At 41.0% G+C, this 18,101-nt stretch overlaps 1 protein-coding gene across 1 annotated transcript in view; it reads right to left on the reverse strand.

Annotated features, from left to right (window-relative positions):
- Positions 1 to 16,490, reverse strand: part of LOC103396018 (transcriptional repressor p66-alpha-like) — a 21,841-nt gene extending 5,351 nt beyond the window's left edge. The window contains exons 1-5 of the mRNA XM_025052402.1: positions 16,405 to 16,490; positions 16,196 to 16,244; positions 2,876 to 3,372; positions 139 to 271; positions 5 to 46 (exon numbers count right to left, since the gene is read on the reverse strand). Coding sequence (XP_024908170.1) covers positions 5 to 46; positions 139 to 271; positions 2,876 to 3,372; positions 16,196 to 16,198 — 675 coding nt within the window. The 5' untranslated portion in view covers positions 16,199 to 16,244; positions 16,405 to 16,490. The remainder of the gene's footprint in view (positions 1 to 4; positions 47 to 138; positions 272 to 2,875; positions 3,373 to 16,195; positions 16,245 to 16,404) is intronic.
- Positions 16,491 to 18,101: the final 1,611 nt, after the last annotated feature.

The raw sequence follows: 18,101 nt of genomic DNA on the forward strand, positions 1-18,101 counted from the left end.
CCTTTAGCTGCTTAATGATTTGTTCTCTCTCCACAGGGCTCTTCTTCTACATACACACACACAAAGTAACTCAAACTTTCACGGTTACAATAAAACAAACTCATTTTAAACCCGCGTCCGTAGTTCGCTCCGTCTCACCATGAGGAGGTCCGTGTCCAGCTCCTTAAAGTGGCTCAGTCCATTCATGGGAGGACTCGGGGAGTCATTATCTGACAGGATGATGACATCATCATCATCCTCTGGGGTTGGAGGGCGCTTCTCTCTTTTTATGCTGTTGACAGACAAATGAGACGACGGCAGCTTTGTTGTATGAGTATGCATCATTAGTCACGTGCTTCTAACAGTACCATATAGTCAAAGTCTACATGTAAGAAACACACAGGTATCTGTACATGAGATCAGCTTTTACTCAGTTATGTCTTCATCTTAATTTTGTTCAAATCATCAGATAAACAGTGAGAAAAAGCACATCACAGCTGTTCAAACACAGCCTAGCAGACCTCACCAGGCTCTTACTGGACAATGCAGGTGTCAATCAAAGACCCAGTCTGTAAGAACTAAAACTGTACACCATGTTGTTACAGCTACTTCAGCTTAACTGTAAAAATAAATGTATTTAAGTACTTTAAGATTGAAAACACACACAGATGCACTCAGTGTTAGAGTGTTAGGAAGTAAATCATACTCAGGTGTGATTTACAGGTGAATAACACAAGACGACGCTGCTTTATTAGTGAGTGTCAGTAAGTGGTAGAAGATGAACAAAAAAAGAAACAGCATCAGTGCCACACATTTTCTTGTCTTTTTTTTTTTTTTTTTTGTTTTTTTTTAATTAAAAAAAAACAAAAAAAAGTGGGGGCCCTGAGGCTGTTTTTTTTTTTTTTTTAAATAAAAAAAAACAAAAAAAAGTGGGGGCCCTGAGGCTGTTTTTTTTTTTTTTTTTTGTTTTTTTTTAATTCAAAAAGACAATAATACACACCGTGTCAGCTCAGTTTGGTTGGTGTGTTGATATTTCCTAGGAGTGGACATTAAATATATTCAACTCTCTCACTCGTGTGTTCCAAGCACAGCTTCACTCGCCTAAATGACTCAACCATTTTTAATGTTTGTATTCTCTGAGGTCTGCTGCTCTGCTCCTGATTTATGACAACAGGTTGATCCAGCAAGTCCAGACAACTCTCCTCACATTTCTCTTCACGTTGATAGCATTCCAACAAAGGGGCAGCGCCTGATGACAAAGACTAGAAGCTATTGTAAAAGTGAACACAGAACTTCTGTATGAGATTCTTTTCACTGGCGTTGTCTCTTTAATAATTGATTTTATTGCTTTTGTTGTATTTTGAAATAGGGCTGTCATTCGTTATTGATTTGAACTTTTAAACATTCGTACTCAACTTGGTCCAGGACCCTCAATGTGGGGTGGGGGGCACTTTAAAAAAGGTGAACAAATATCTGCGTTTCTAGTATTTAAACGTTATAGTTAAGTCTTGGCTGCAGGGTGATTGTTTGCGATCAAAGAGAGAGGAGTTTGACTGTTTGATGGTGAATTGACACGTGACATGTCTGGCTTAGAAATAAGCCTGTTCACTTGAACATGTGCTACAGAAGCATGCAACAGCAAGTGGGTCCAGAACATTTTTTAAAATAATGGGTTTTGCCTGCCAATAATAAAACTGAATGTGCATTCAGCTCAACAGCCAACAGTGTACTGGAGAAACCATGAGACCTGTCCACGGCCAACGTCATCAATAAATCATATGATGATCTTGTCGACTTCTTTGGTCCAGTGGTATAAATGCCAAAGCTGACCTAAGACTTCTATCAACGTGAATCAAACAATATGTTTATTAAGCTCCAAGGTATAAACAAAAACAGGTATGAACACACCCTTAGAGGACTGGCTCCAGTCTTCTGACATAGGTGATAAATATTGGAAAACCTACAATCATACACACAAATAGTGCTAATGCAGCTGGGCCACGTCTGACACGCTTCATTTCTCATTATTTCCTTGTACAGTAAGTATTCAGATTATATACATCTTACACCCAAAGTCCTATGATCTCTACCGTAAAACCAGTCCCTGTTCATGTGTGGGCTGTGTGTATGTGGAGCTGACCCACATCACTGTATGGTAACAAGCTCAAGAACATGTGTAATTATTCTGTCAAATCAAACAAGGATGGTCTTGTCATGACGTAGATTGTGCATTTCTGTGAGGCATGAGAAGTCGTTAAAGTCACTGCATGACAACGTGAGGCCTGTCTCTCTGAGCTGCCCTCAGAATGTCTGTGTGTTTGTGTGTGTGTGTGTGAGTTATTCTCTCCTCGGGGTTTAGCGCCACCATCATCACTTCCTGTGGATTAATCACTACTCTTCCAAAGAAGTCACATGACCTCAAAGTCATCACGTGACAACGCCTCACTTTTCCTCCCAGCCCCTCCCCTCACTGTTCCTTCTACTGTGGAAACCATGGCAACGGCCGGCTCAAACCGGTTTGTGACACACGGCTTCATTTTGTGTGAGGGGAGTTTTTTAGGGTTCAGGTAGTGAGTGGGGGGAAAATGGAGGTAGGGTTGCTGAGAAAGTTAAAAACGTCACCTCTTAACACAACAATGGTCCACCACCTCCCTCCCTCCCTCCTCCCCCGTGCACAGGAAGTTTAAGGGACATCAGGATCAGTAAAGTATTTATAAAACATTTTCAAATGCCATTGATCCTTTGGAGATTTCCCATAAGTGAGATGTTGTGTCAAAGCAACAGAGAACACAATCTGTGACAGTTTTCCAGAGAAAGCTATCAGCTGTTGTGTGAAAAAAGTTTTCTGAACCATAACTTTTTCATGACAAATACATGAAGTGTGTTTGTTCCTCACCCTCTGGATGTGCTCATGTCCACCGGCTGCTCTCCTGTCTGAACTTCCACTTTAATGGTGGCCTTCACCTCTCCTGCAGCCAGGATACCACTGGACGCCTTTGGTTCTGACAGTCGGGTGCGACTCCTCGTGTCTATTGTTGTCTCCGGCCTCACCCGGCCGCTGCGATCATTGCAGTCGATCCGATTGTCTGTGCTTGGTTCGGCTGTTTTCTGTCCCTCCTGATCATCTTTCGATGGTAACACTAAAGGTAACGGCAGCTGGTTCTGCTCCTCCTCATTCTCCAGTTTGGTGCTAGTCCTCGTCTGACCATCCTGTGGCAGCACAGAGTCGGGTTTTAGTTTAGACTGTTCCTGTACTGTGGTTCCGGAAGAGTCCAGTCTAGGCTTTTTGCTGTCATTTTCTGATTCCGGAGGTTCTGCAGAATGTGGAGCCGCCTCCCTCTCCAGCGCCCTCTTCTGGCTCCGTGTCTGGCGGACGGCCTCCTCAGACATCCCCTGCAGGGAAGGAACAAATGTCTTAACTGTAAAACGTAAAAAAACAGGTATAAAATTGCAGATGGAGATCCATCGGCTGCAGAAATCCTCAAGTATTTTACCACATAAAATATTTATTGAGCAGTGATATTTCATCACAACAGCCAAGTCTTTAAGCCATGGGGTAAAAAATTGAAATGCATCCAATTCTGATGAAACAGTAGGAAGTTAGTGTATGATGTAGTGTTTGTAGTGTGCATGTGTCAACAAGTGAAAATGCATTTCACAGTTGAAAATCAAGTTACTCCATGAGGAGCTGTAGATAAAACCACTGCAGTGAATTGAGATTTAAGTATGAACAGGGATTTGTTTATCTGCAGGTAATCCGTCTACGGTACATTTATGTCAAACATGTAATGGGTAAATTACAAAATGTGGCAATAAATAGCTGACAGTACTTCCAGTGTTTCCTAAAAACACCCACAGAATGATCAAAATTCCCTTCAAACACATTTCACAAGAACCTCTGTTCAAAGTGTAATTTCCTACAGTGATTGAGATACACATCAGTCATGTTCTAACCTGACTGAAAAACTCAATGGTAATTTCCTTTTAAAGCAGCTGAATAAGTGCATCGTATCACCTCTGGACGTGAGCCAGCAACATGTTTATAAAATCTCAACATGAGATACAGTATTTTAAATGTTTCAAGTGGAACCAGTGCCACAAGACTGTCGTCAAGTTCTTCTTAGCAGCAGCTGCTTCACTGCAGCGCTAAGTCACACGTGAACGTGATCCTAAGATAGAGACGCATGGTATAATCTGGCCAATCAAAAACCAACATGTCACATCATCTACCCACCTACACATTATGTCACAATAAATCTAAGTCGAGACGCTGCTGTTTGGGTGGAGCTCTGGACATTGGGCCAAAGTAATCCAGTTGCATATTTTCAACCCATACCCTCAGGTTGCTGAAGCTGGAATGATGGGATATCTTTAGCTTACACACCTTCTCACAACTTGATCTTGAGGTTTTACTACATTTTCTTACCACAGGGAGAGTGTATGTGGACAGTTCAGTCTGTAAAAAAAAGAATATAAAATTTTACATTTTTAAAAGTTTTAAATCACAATATGCTTCTTGATGATGGTGGTGGATTGTCATCTGCAGTGACACTGCCCTCTGTCTGACCTTTTCAACATTCACATATTTGGGACTTGTTTACCAACTAGATATACACCCAGGAGGTGGCAGTAGTTAGAGTGGGGGATGGGCCCGATCAGCTCACAGCTGGCTTTGGGAACACAGTGACCATTTCAAGGAAGTCTCCACCTCCATTTTTGTTGCAGTTGCAACACAGTTTGCCAGCCAAAACCATTTTTAATTTACAAATCACAACATTTTTTAACTTTCGTTGGAGGTGTACAGCTTCACCTAGCTCAAGCCCAATTTCTAATTTTGCAATGCATTTAATCTGTTTACTATGTCAATCGGGACATATTCTATATGCACCAAAGACAGAGATGGACACAGTGAATGTCATAAAACTGATGCAAACATTTGTGTTTGCATAAATAATGAATGAGATTGGTCAGCAATCAAACCACTGGACCCCTTCTGAGCTGACAGTTAAAAATAAAACAGTCCATCTCCAATTATACCTGGTCTTAGTCTTTCATTGGGAAGCAGAGAAAAATGACCTTGAATGTGCTGCAAGAAACACAGCAAGCAGACAAAACAGGCTGAATTAGAGATGTCACATGACCAAGGTGGTGACTGATGTGCAATTTTCAAAACATCCAATTATCCAAATTTGAGTCTAAACCAAAAAAAAAAAAAAAAAAAGCGTAGTAAAAAACATGATGGAGTCAGTGAGTACGTGAACAGCACAAAGGCAAAAAAGAGCAGCAGCAGAAGATTACTGATAACCGTAACAGCATGTGAGTTTTATAGAGAGACAATGAAATCGACACAGCCGTAACAGAGACCCTTTATTTCTTCTATCAAAGAATATGTTGGGTATAACCCCTCCACAAGTTTGGCACTTAGCAGATTTATGACACTCTCCTCTTCAACAAAGTCACATCTAGCAGATGTTGACCTCTGGCAGTACAGATGCAGAGACATGGAGAAGCTTGTATCACACACAGGACTGCAAGAGTGTGCACATAAATGTGCGCCGGTGCATGGAAAACAGGCGTAAACAACAAAGTCTCTGCAGAGTCAGGAATGAGACGAGACGCAGGGAGACGGTGGACCATGTGAGTCATTGCGCTTTTTACATAATAACTGTGCACATTGGTCTCACTGTCTCTAATGTATAGTCCACATCCAAGCACACAGAAAAACAAATGTATAATAGATGCCACTCCTGGTCTACGTCATTAAATCTGTTAGAGTTTATCTCTGAAACCAACCAATTGAAACACTCTTGCACAGATCAGCTGCACAGATATTAAATCAGCAGCTATCTGGTCGGTGACCTGCGGAGCACACCTTCCTGACCAGATAAAGGTTTTAGTCTTAAAGGTTTTATATTTTAACACAGGATAAGAACAGGACAGTGTATAGACCCAGGAGTATTTAGTGAGGCAAATGGGCAACCCCTGTTTATCAAGTCAGTGTTAAAAAGGTTTAAACCCAAAAGTTTTTGACAGCCACCTGTAAATGCAACGATTCTATGGCAGTTAGATATGTAGGTAGTACGAAAGAAATTTCTTACATGTAAAATCAAACAGCAAGTGCTGTGGTGGACTTCAGTTCAGGAACCAGCAAAAAAAGGGGGACTTCAAAACATAGTATTAAACAGATATTGGGACCTCTCGTTTTCACAATGCCACTGCTAGGTTCCACAGCACACTGGATCAGCTGATACCTATTATTAAGGGAAAGGCATGCACGCCAATTTCATGGGTCTTGGGGACAGCTGAGGACGTCAAACAGGGCATTGTGACTTGCTGCTGAACACATGAGAAAATCAACAAGAAATGAAGCAAAAGACAAAGAAGCTTAACCCCAACCCTGGGTGACAGGGGGTCATTACACCTCAGCTCCACTGCATCCTGACTGTGGATGGTAGTTTGCTGTAAAGGTCCAACATCACAGGCTCACTATTACAGTAAAGTTTGCTCGACCGCACACACAACACAGTCTGAATAAACACAGGAGTAAACCCTCCAGATTGTCAGATAACAGTACATACAACATGCCTTCTTGGTATTTAAAAGCTTGTATTTGCTGCAGACCGAGTTCTCTCTGCTGCACTGACTACAGTAGACACTAATGAAAAATGGCAGTGGAGATATTATCTCAACTGCGTGTGCTGACAAGGGTTGAGACGACTGACACTGCAAATATAGCTGACGTAGTTGCCTTACAAGCCTCAAAAGGGACAACTGACCAAGGAATCAAAGGCATTAGAAGTACCCTGGGGGCAGAAGAACCACAGAACTTCCTTAGTCTGGGTGAGACTGATCCGCTGTACTGAATTGCAACAATAGTAGACCCAAAGTAAGTAAGAACATTTTTTTAGATGTAGTGATATTCGTTTTAGAGAATAATTTTGACATTTCTCAGGAATATTATCAGATATTTTGCACAGCCAAGTGACTTTAGCATTTTAAAAAGATGAGATAAAGATAGCCACTAGTGAGAACAGACTGAGTTTGGGGAGACATTTTTCTACACTGCCCACAATGCAGCAGCCTTGGCAGTTTCTAGAGTGTGACAAGGTCTAAGAAAGAGTGAACAGGACACGAGATCTGTGCCTCATCAGCTCTTGTTCAGGTACAGCATCACCTCATACAGTAAACCACCCCAAGGTCACAGAGTCCTCTACAGCGCTGGAGGACAAATGCTGCATGATTTTCCTCTTCAGCTTTTGCAGACATGTTTCTTTGTGCTCCGTGCTTTAGCGTGAACAATGAGACATCTTGAGTGGCTTCTCAAACACGATTAAACGAAGAACCGTCTGTCTGCTATTAGGATAGAGATTGTCTGGTTTTCCTCAGCCAGTGTTATTAATTTCTTTTTTAAATAAATGAGGTGTGGTGAGTCAATGAGGGAGAGCCAAACTAGCAGCTAAAAAAAACTTTACTTTAGAACTCTTTGAATAAAGGAACCCTTTATTATCCCACCCAACTGTAACCCCAACAGATGAAATGTCCTCACTTGTCCATGTCATATTTTCAAAGCTGACTCTGTTGGTCGACACTGACAAGACTCAAGTGTGATCCGTAACTACTTTGCTACAGTAATTATTGAAGTGGATTAGATGATGACTTGGATTAGATGATCACATTAGAATACAGTCAAAAGACAGGAGGGGAGTTGAATAGACATTTAAAAAGGAAATTGGAATTGAAATGCATTGAAATCATCTCACATAAAGTTTAGATCCATGCTGACTCGTGGCACAGAGGGTGATGCAGGTCTAAGTTCACAGAAACAGAAAGTACAAGTACATTTCAGAGATATTCCCAATGTGTCCAGTGAAAAATGTTGTAGAACCCAGAGCTTGGTTCTTCCAACTCCTCTGAGGCCTTCGATTTGCCCAGCAACGTGCTACAGGAAGCTGGGGTTTTTGTTTTTTTTTTGCGGGGTAAAGGACTACAGTTAACCCTTACAACCTGGGCTCAAAACACACACACACCGTACATACTAGAACCTCCTCCCCTTCCTGTTCTAAGGTTGTGTGGCAGTGAACATAAAGCCCTCTCAGTGTCCATGATGTATCCTCACAACACACACTGTACACTGTCACAATGTAACACGCAAAGCAATCATCTGATCGCAGCGCTGCCCAAGTTTTTTTTTCATACTCTGACATCACTAAGACACACACATGACATGACCCTTCCCAGGATTCACTGGGACACACAAAGCACTTTTCCTGTGAACCGGTTTAAACCGGTTGGCTGTGTGTGTGTGAGTGTGTGTGTGTGTGTGTGTGTGTGTGTGTAAGACTGAGTGAGAAGCTGAACCTAGTTTTAACCCTTCGGGTGCTGGTGGTTCTACAGCGACGGCCATTATACAGTACACGTCTGCGTTCACGTGTGTGAGTCGGTGTGTGCGTGAGTGCATGTAATGGAGGGGTGATGTTGGCTACAGTGGTATCATCAAGTCAGATGCATACAGCTGTGAAGTGATGCTTGTGTAAGGAGTCAGACATTAAAACTCTGCCACCCCAAACCTCACTGACCCTATCTTTGTAACAGGGGATCAGAATGGCTGACAGGAGTCACATTTCATCTCCATGGCAGCTCCAACACGCACACACAGACGTCTACTTTAAACGCACATAAACACACACACACAGTACGCACTCAAGCACACATCCACAGACACACACACAAAACTTAACATGTGAAGCTCTTCAGAGAATCCAAAACTGAAAATAAAACTCACCCCACTGAGTCGGACTAGCATATTCCATTACACGCTCACACACGGACATACTGTAAAATGACTAAATATTAACCATAAAACTGGAGTTACAGGTAACGTTTACACTTCTTATGTGTATTTCAATAAATAGATCTGCTGTGTCAGACTGTTGTATAATTATCCCAGAGCCTTTTGGTGGGTAACCTATGACACACGTGCCTGAAATATACATAAAAAGAGGGCATTTGAGAAAAATAAAAACATATTTCAATATTTCATCAGGTATTCAATCATAGAGGAACTGCTTCAACTTATTTAGCACCTCTGCCAATTATACTGCCAATGTAATCTTACATTGTCATCCACTTCACCTCACAAATACTCTCTACAGTATCAACATACTTGTCCCAAATCTTTTAGACAAAACATCTTTCACTGTCGCTATTGTCTGTGCAAACAAAACACCTAATTTCTCCACCTTTCTACATCTGTGGATTACCCAGAATGCCATGTAGTGTTCTATTGTGGTGGGTGAGCGATACTTTTGTACAAGGTCTGCAAACAGAACAGTTCACTGGCTACAGGTCACGATATGAGCTTTGTGAACTGTTTATGCTCTGATAAGACTGAAGTGGAGTCGCTGCATTAATAACAGCTGAAACGGTTCATGTTATCTATATATTGTCTTCAAAGTTGAGAATTCAAAACATGTAGCGCTAATCTACTGTGACTGAACACAACATGTCAAAGGAACAGAACACCAGGAAAACACCAGAAACAACAACCAGTAGAACGGACAACTGATCACAATTAGAGTATTTTGTATATTATCGAGCAATTTTCGAGCAATTTTATCACAGTATACAAAACAGTTCACAGCACATCAAGTATTAAATCCTCAACTATGATTTCTTCAAACTTTGAGTATGATGAAGGTTCATAGTAAATTTGAAGCCATTGAAAACTAATAACAGTTAGGTTGCAAGAAATAATCCAGTGGTAAAATAGTAAAGGGTTACTTACAAATTAACCTGTAACAAAGTCAAGTGTTTTTATGAAAAGGTAAACTCTCCCTGCCTTGACCTAAACATCCTGTAACCCAACAATACATGAAAGCATGCACAGGCTGAGATAAACAAAGTTATCACTGCAGGTCTCTTCATCGCCGCCTTTGTTGAACTTCATTAAAGGAGTGATAATTGTACAGTCTGATCTAATCAAACCCAATCCTCTGGTTAATAGTTGCAGTAATTAAATTAGAATGATGACAACCACATTATCATATTGCACTCTGCAGGTCCTTGATTGCTGAAGTGTGTTTTCAAAGCACAGGGACAGAATAGACATGGTGAAGTACATTTTGTAACACAAAGTTGTATTAAATGCAGGGGACAAGCTCATCAGATTCATGTCTGCTTTTCTGTTCCACGTCCTCTTCCGTTGCCTTCCTTGTCACTCATGCATTGTGTCAACCATCAGTCACCCCTTCAACCAGCAGCCTGACAGGTCCAGTGTGTGGCTTCACATACAGTATGTAGTCAGCATCATATTTACACAGTCGCAGACCTTTACCCTGTGTATTTTACTCAACAGGATGGTTTGTAGAAATTGTGACGTTGGAATTGCAGCAACAGCAAAAATGTTCTTATCAATTATCTGGCTGTGACAAATGATAACGATGATGGCCAATAAGCTTGAGCACTAAAACACCGACATGGTATGTTTAAAATAGAGCTGTGCAATTTAAGCATTTCACTTTGTGGGTTATTACAGCCAGCGCTGAAGTTTGTGGGAGACTCAATTAAAAACCTCTACTCTTGGGTTAGCTCCAAAATATTGTTTTTAGTCTGCACCAAGGGGCCATTATAGTGTAAATAAAACACAAATTATATGACCTTTCAAGTCGCTGGGAAGACGTGTGTGGCGGTATAAACAGGAAGTGCATTCTCTTTGCTGCAGTTGTTTGGCACATTTTATGTACAAGTATCAGGAAACAACAACGGTTAAAAAAAATACAAACACGGGCTGTACCTAAACTGAAAAGAAAGGATTAAAGGCGATTTCTAATTCAACATAGAATGTCCACTCATAACCAGTAAGAACCAATAGCAAAAGTGAATGTCAGTAACTTAGTCATCCTTTCCTTTTGATTTCATTCTCTTTTTAACCACATAAACCATTATGTACCACGTCCTCTGTTGATGAGCTCCTAGTGATAGAGAGATAGGTAGGTAGGTAAGGGACAGGTTATGTGGACAGTAGGCAGGGCAGAATTAATAAACTTGAGGGCGTAACTTTAAGTCAGTGCTCCAGTTATCAGCTAACAAAAAAAAATCATAATCAAATGTAGGCAGCTGCCCTATGACCCTTATGGTCATGTGCAGCAGCAACAGCTTAAAATGTGTCCAACAGAGCAAAACAGTAACCGATTACACAACCTCCCCGGATCAGTTCTTGATCGCCGCCCATTTAACCTTCTGTCTGTCTCACTCGTGGGTGCGATGTTCACTACAGGCTCTGGTTTTTACCACTGCTGTTTCACCATCTGTATGGACAGTTGCTACAGTAAAGCCAAGGAAAGCATTCTCATCTTAAGTTATACTGACTAGTGCTGGACAACCCTCTCACTAAACGCACACCCCTGAACATTGTTCACAGCGACAGCTAATGGACAACAAAACCATGCACTGGCTTGTTACAATGCAAATAACACTTTCAAAGCCTTTGTCCTCATTGACAACTCTGTGATCATTCTAGATTATAACAAAGAGGCAATAAAGTCTCCTGAAGACAAACCTCTTCACCATCATGGACTTCCAGCCTACAAAGGCCTGTTTAAGAGCTGGCCTCATATGCTCCTCTAGTCTGACTGCATTTTATCTCCCATTTTTGGAATGCATTCAAAATTACTGGTAGGGACTTTATACATTTAACAGAAAGAAGAGCTGCAAACCACAGCAATGAGCTCCAAACTGTGTAACCAGTCAGCAGAAAACCAGCAACAAACATTGGACTATTAATTCAAGCACCAACGGCAAAAAACAAAGACAAACAGAGATGAATGACATACCACACAAATTGGTTAAATGGCTATGTGGCACATCCAGGATATAAAAGTTTATTGTAAAGACTACAACTACCAACAGTATACGATAAAGTACAATCGCACTTTAAAATAATAACGCTTTACAGATAAACGTTTACAGCAGAAGTCAGTGGTTTAGTCACCATATCATAAACAGCAATGCCCCCTTGACACATTTAACCATTAATATCAAAAGGCTCTTAAGTCCAACTTTGCATATACACACAAATGAGGAATATGAAGACTGTTCTGAGTAAGACAGACAAAAAGTAGGAGGGAGACAGCAAAATGACATATATATGTAGGAGTAATTCAATGCGGAAATTTGTATTTCAGCGGTTACTAGTTTGATTGTGTTACGCAATGTGTCATAGCCTGGTCCTGGTGCCAAGCGCAGCCCTTTCACAAAAATCGTATGGCGTCTGATTAAAATCTTTGTTTAATAAAATAATTTAGAGTGGAAGAAAATAAGGGATACAACTTACTAAATGTCAAAAAAATACTAATACTACTAATGACGCCAATTATTTTCTATAAACAAAAAATACCCAATTTGTTTGGAAATCTTTGCTCCACTTTTACTTGTTGTCTTTAGCTTGTCTCCCTTTTTTTCTTCTCTATTGAATGTGGCCGTTACTTACAAAAGATGCACCAAGTTTTAAAGAGAAGATGAAGAACATGAGATGAAAACCAGATGCTAGTGGGGAAACTGCTGACTGACACTAGTCAAAAGAGAATCAGCCGCAGATTCTGTTTCAAATAAAGTTACTTTTGCAACATCTGACAAATTTCAGGTGTTCAGTCAATGCTCTGTCAAGTTTTTCTTCGAGTCCATGGACACCGATTTACATTTGAGCCCTTTCTGTATTGTATTGACAAAAGGATTACAAGAAAAGCAATTAGCATCCAATTAACAATTAATATAATTGGAAGTAGCAGCCATACATATCAAATTCAACCAAAATGGACAAATACTTTTCTTTGTTGCACTAGTACAAAATGGTTCAATCAATAATTTATTCAGATGTTGAAGGCTAAATGAATATAATTTTTTCTAAAATCAATTTTTTTAAACTAAAACTGTGTGTCGCAAATTCAACAGCAGATGCAATAATTGTCAACATATAGTATTTATTTTCAGAAAAAAAAAAACTCAAGTTAGGCTGTTTTGACGTGAAGTTGTGGGAATGGATGGAAGTGACTGTAGAGTCCTTCCAAGTATAGCTTTGTGGGGGTGTGTACACGCTCGTGTGTGTATGTATGTGTGTGTGTTCAGCTTTAAGAGGAGGAAGACTACGGTTGTCACACAGAGAAGTAGGAAGATTAGCTACCAGATAGCAGAACCAACACTGGTGCCACCACCACCGCGGGGCTTAAAGCGGGCAGCCGTGGCCACCATTACCCCTGCACCATCCACCACAGCATCCAAAGCAAACTCAGCCCTTTAAATACTAAACCCTGCCCACAGTACATGTGCACATAGCCGGCTTTTTTATTATTGACGCCGCCTCAGTGGAGGTGAGCGTGTTATTAGTTAGCGGGTTAGCATTAGCTTTTTTTTTTTACACCACTCACAAACGAAAACACGAAGCCACTTCATCTCCTACATAAGCAGTCCCTGTCATGACCCACAGCTGATAACTGGGATTTAATTCACCTTAAAGTAGTAAAAGTACTCCAGCCGGAACCACTGCTCGTCAACGTGTCCCACTAAATCCAGAACCGAGCCCGAATCCGTGACCTGGCTGCACCCCGATGCGGGACAAACAGCTGCTTAGAAACGCGGGCACAAAGTTTGACTGTGCTTTGGTCAAGAAAAGTGAATCTTTGTGAGGCTTCACTGTGACTCTTTACCTGTGTCCCCTCCCGAAGAACAAGCTTCGAGTCAGAACTCAGAAATTTCAGCCACCGGCCCACGGACAGAGCGGAGCTGCCGCCCGACGAGCCGCTGGCGACGTAACGTTTTAATCCTTACCTCATTAAACCCACTTCTATCGCACAAAACCAAGTCCCGAGCTCACAATGAGCAGCTGGCACTCTCTCCAAAAGGAAAATAAAAGCGATTTCGAGCAAGCGAACCCCCTCCTCTCCACCCCGGTGCTCAACCTTTGGCTCTGCGGAGAAGTGTTACTTTTCAACAGCCCATCAGCTTCTTTATCGTCACAGATAGGTGGAGGAAGACCTGGCTCCTCGACGAGTCCGAATAAAAGACTCCCCTCAATCCACTCACACAAAACTTCGCCTTCACCTCAGTCAACTTACTCGGTCGCTTTGTCGCCCCTTCTTCAACGATGGTCGACCAAGGAATGTTTAGTCCGAGGTTAACCTCGATAAATCGTTGCTTTTTTGAAATCCAGGGGATATCCTCTTTTTTTCGGCCCTCCCCGCTGCCGCGTCGGTTGCCAAATAATGCGCCTCAACACACATGGAGCCGCTGCGTCCTCTCCAGTGGGCATGCGCACCTCGGCATACCAGGGCGACAGGATCACGTCGTGGAGCCACTGACCACCAAGGGTTCAAGCAGGACGACAATGGCAGGGGCCCCGGGGTCTACCGGGAGAGCCATGACCACATCAGTACCCTCAGACACACACAAACACACACACTCACACACACACACTCACATCAAGTTATGACAATGACCTATAAAACTGTAAAGCATCACACACTGCACTCATCAGCATCCACCATTTTTACTAACACAAGTCTTGTGACCCCAAACTGACCACGCTGCCTAAACTCAAGGACATCTTCTACGTGTACATTGTCGATATAAAAACGTTTAAAACGTTACGATGCATTTGTCATTATCTTGTACCATTCTTCTTTTTAGGGTCATGATGGGAGCTGTAGCCAAGCTGAGCGTGGGGTAACACCTGGACAGTTCACCAGCGGTGGAGACAAACATCCATTCATATGCACATTCATGCAGTACCTGTGGTCAGTTTAGAGTGTCCACTTAAACTAGTCTGGATGTTTTGGACTGTGGGAGAAAACCCACCCACTCATGAAGAGAACATGCAAACTCCATGGCTAAGAGGCAAACCACAGCACTTTTTCATGCAGCAAGTCCTGGGTTTCAAACCCACATACAGTCCCAAGTTCTAACAACTGGTTGACATGGCGATGGAAGCATCACAAAGAGTACTGAGAGTAAAAACGGTGCCAAATCAAATATACTGTGTATAGAATGTATAAATGTAATATTTATTTAAATGTTTTAAATTAGCTCACCAAGCAAAAGCGTGTGGCGTATATTCTACTGCTATTACTATTTTATTATTTAAATAAATCTTCATTTAATATGGATTTATTTTGTGAGATTTTTTTATAATTCAGATCTTCCTCACTCAGACAATAAAGTGCATCCTCAGAGGAGTTTGATTAAACATCATTACACTGCTCACAGTTTGAAAATAAATGTGGTAAAAAAAAATAAAATAAAGGAAATAACCCAATATGACTTTATATAAAAATGTTAATAAAAGACAGTAGTTACGCTGTAACTGTACAAGCCAGTTAAACACAGCTGGCTAACTGTTAAACTCCTGTCTCAGGGAGCCCCTGAAGTCTGAGATTCAATGCTGCTCAGTGTTAGTTTTTGTAATACAATCACCTGCTAAGTTGTTAGGGAATTTAAAACACTGACGTATGATGTTAAAATTCAGGTTGTCCTGATTTCTTTCATGATAAGTCTGCGTCTTTAAAAAAAAGACCCACAGTGAACTTCTGTTTATTTCATGGATAACTCTATAAATAGTTACCAGCACCTGAAGTAAAAATGTCTCCCATAACTGCCATAAAGTACACCAGAGGTTCATGCACCTTCTTTGAGACATCATTATGTATGTGATCTAGTACCAAACTCAATTCAACCTTGGTCTCCCAATGGGTAAAGTGGGCCTCACTAGGAAAGGCAGCATATAAAATATCAATTAGTCGAGCCACTGTCTCATATACCATAAACGCAAAGTCTGTAAACTTTGGTATCATATTATCCCCTCAACCGCTGTCTGACACATCTGGATTTTCCTGCAGCCTCAGCATCATATATCACAACCCATCCGCACTTTTCTCTGGCTTCCTGCAGAGCTGTAACACAAACCTTATATAAACATGGCCTCCAACGCCAGTTAGGACCATGAGCCCAGAGCACACGACATGGTGAAGCAGCACAGTCTTACGGTCTCTTTCATAACCACAACTGTCATCGCTTGTGCAGAGCTTCTAATCCTCTCTCTTAAATATACACATACGCACGCACACAGAATGTAAGATAAGACAAAAAGAGACGAGATTGGACAAGATATGTCAAGATAAGATGATATAAAATAAGACAACACACAGGTGTCCTTCATGCCAGGACTCACCATGACATGCCTTTGATGATTCAGTGTTTTTTGATTTCCCAGAGATGCGCTGTAAAGACAAAATAAATACATATTAAAGACTACACCAATCAGCTTTAAAGGAAAAATGAGAAATCCTTTATCGGATGATGTTAAAATACAGGATTATATTTAAAAAATATATTTTGAAGAATACTCCAAGATATTTGTTTTTCAATGTACTTACTCACCGAATTTGGTTTGCTTCAAACAACAATTGAAGCACCACTAGCTATAGTTTTTCAATTTTGCCCACGGTTTCTTTGGCCAACCAAAAATGTTCAATTCTGCCCATGGTTTCTTTGGCCAACCAAAAAAATATATATATATAAAAATGAGAGAACAATCTGGAGACTTCAACAGAGGCCTTCGTACCATCTCCTTTGACTCCTTTGATGTTGTTGTCTGCAGGTTCTGTAGTGCTGCTTGTCAACTGAATAGTCTTTAGGATGTATGAAGCAATCAGAGGTCATTATTGTCCTACCGCTGCAGCTCAGTGAGTGTCCTGTCAGTCCTACACCACTATTCCTTAAATGACAAAAACCCTCCCTGTAGACTGCTGTGTCATCACATCTGATTGTTTCTGTTCACTCATCCCCACAAACACATCTCCAGAGGCAACAGACCATCTCCAACAGATGCAATCATGTCTATTCCAAGGGGCCATCTTCCTGTTATCACCTTTCTAAAGTGACAACCTAATGAAAATAACAAAGTACTTCTTCATCTTTCTATAAAGTATGGACCACTGACCGAGTTTAATATTTATTTCAGCTACACTGAACTCGTGTCCTTGATGTTTCTCTTCTGCAACTTGTCCTCTTAGTAATCCTCCTTCTATTAAGGACACTGTACAACTTGCTGTTCTGGCAAAAAACAAACAAAAAACAAAAAAAAAAAAAAAAAAAAAACTAGATCATTAAAATGATGTACTTGAATTATTTGACATTTTACAAGATTAAATTCAGATTTAAGTGTATTTTTAACACTGTAGGTTGGTATGGGACACTTAAAAGAGCCTGAGGTAAGGTCAGTTTCTGTAGAGTGTCCCTCCCTCCTCGTCAGTGTCCCTCCCCCGTCCAGCACTCTCTCTCTCTCCCTCCCTCCCTCTCTACGTATGGAAGGAGCAGTAGGTCTAATGGCCGCCCGTCGCAACATGACAGCTTCAACTTAATCCTCATTAAGTACTGTAACAATGCAGGAAGTAGCTGCTGCAGTCACGATTAGACGGGCTCACTATTTGGCAGGAAACGGCTCCGTTCAGCTGCGCCCAAGACACCTAGAGCGTCCCAAAAGTTTGTTCTCACTGCTCAGTGATCTTCAAGCTTCCAGGCAGTCGTGGGTTATCGAGAGATAAGAGATCTCAAAAGAGATGAAGACATAAAAGAGCAAATAAGACAAGGTGTTGAAAAAGTTGTTTTTGTACAGTCATTTGTTATCATGACCTTTTTATAGACTAATTAAGGGGGGTTGCCATGGGGGTCTCACTCTTCTACGCATTATTGATCTATATATAATCGAGCCTGTTTAATTTATTACAGTATAATATTAGGTACAATTTCCATATTAGGTGTAGGCATCATAACAAAATAATTCACATGAAAAATAACCCTTTGCTTGTGTGTGTGTGCATATATATATATATATATATATATATATTCACTGAAGTAATACTATCTCACAGATGTTTTTCATACACCAGAGTGAAATATATATATATATATATATATATATAACCCAATGTCTAGCTTAAAGCAGAGGACAGTGGGCAGAGAGTTTCTGGTCAAACAACTTGTGTTTGCAGCATCACAATAAGAAACTATGACACCAAAATAGCTAATACTATTAAACAGCTACTTCACAGCTACTACACGTGTCTGAACGCAGT

The sequence above is a fragment of the Cynoglossus semilaevis genome, chromosome 20 (assembly GCF_000523025.1).
Source record: "Cynoglossus semilaevis isolate Cse_v1.0 chromosome 20, Cse_v1.0, whole genome shotgun sequence".
In the NCBI taxonomy this organism is placed as follows: domain Eukaryota; kingdom Metazoa; phylum Chordata; class Actinopteri; order Pleuronectiformes; family Cynoglossidae; genus Cynoglossus; species Cynoglossus semilaevis.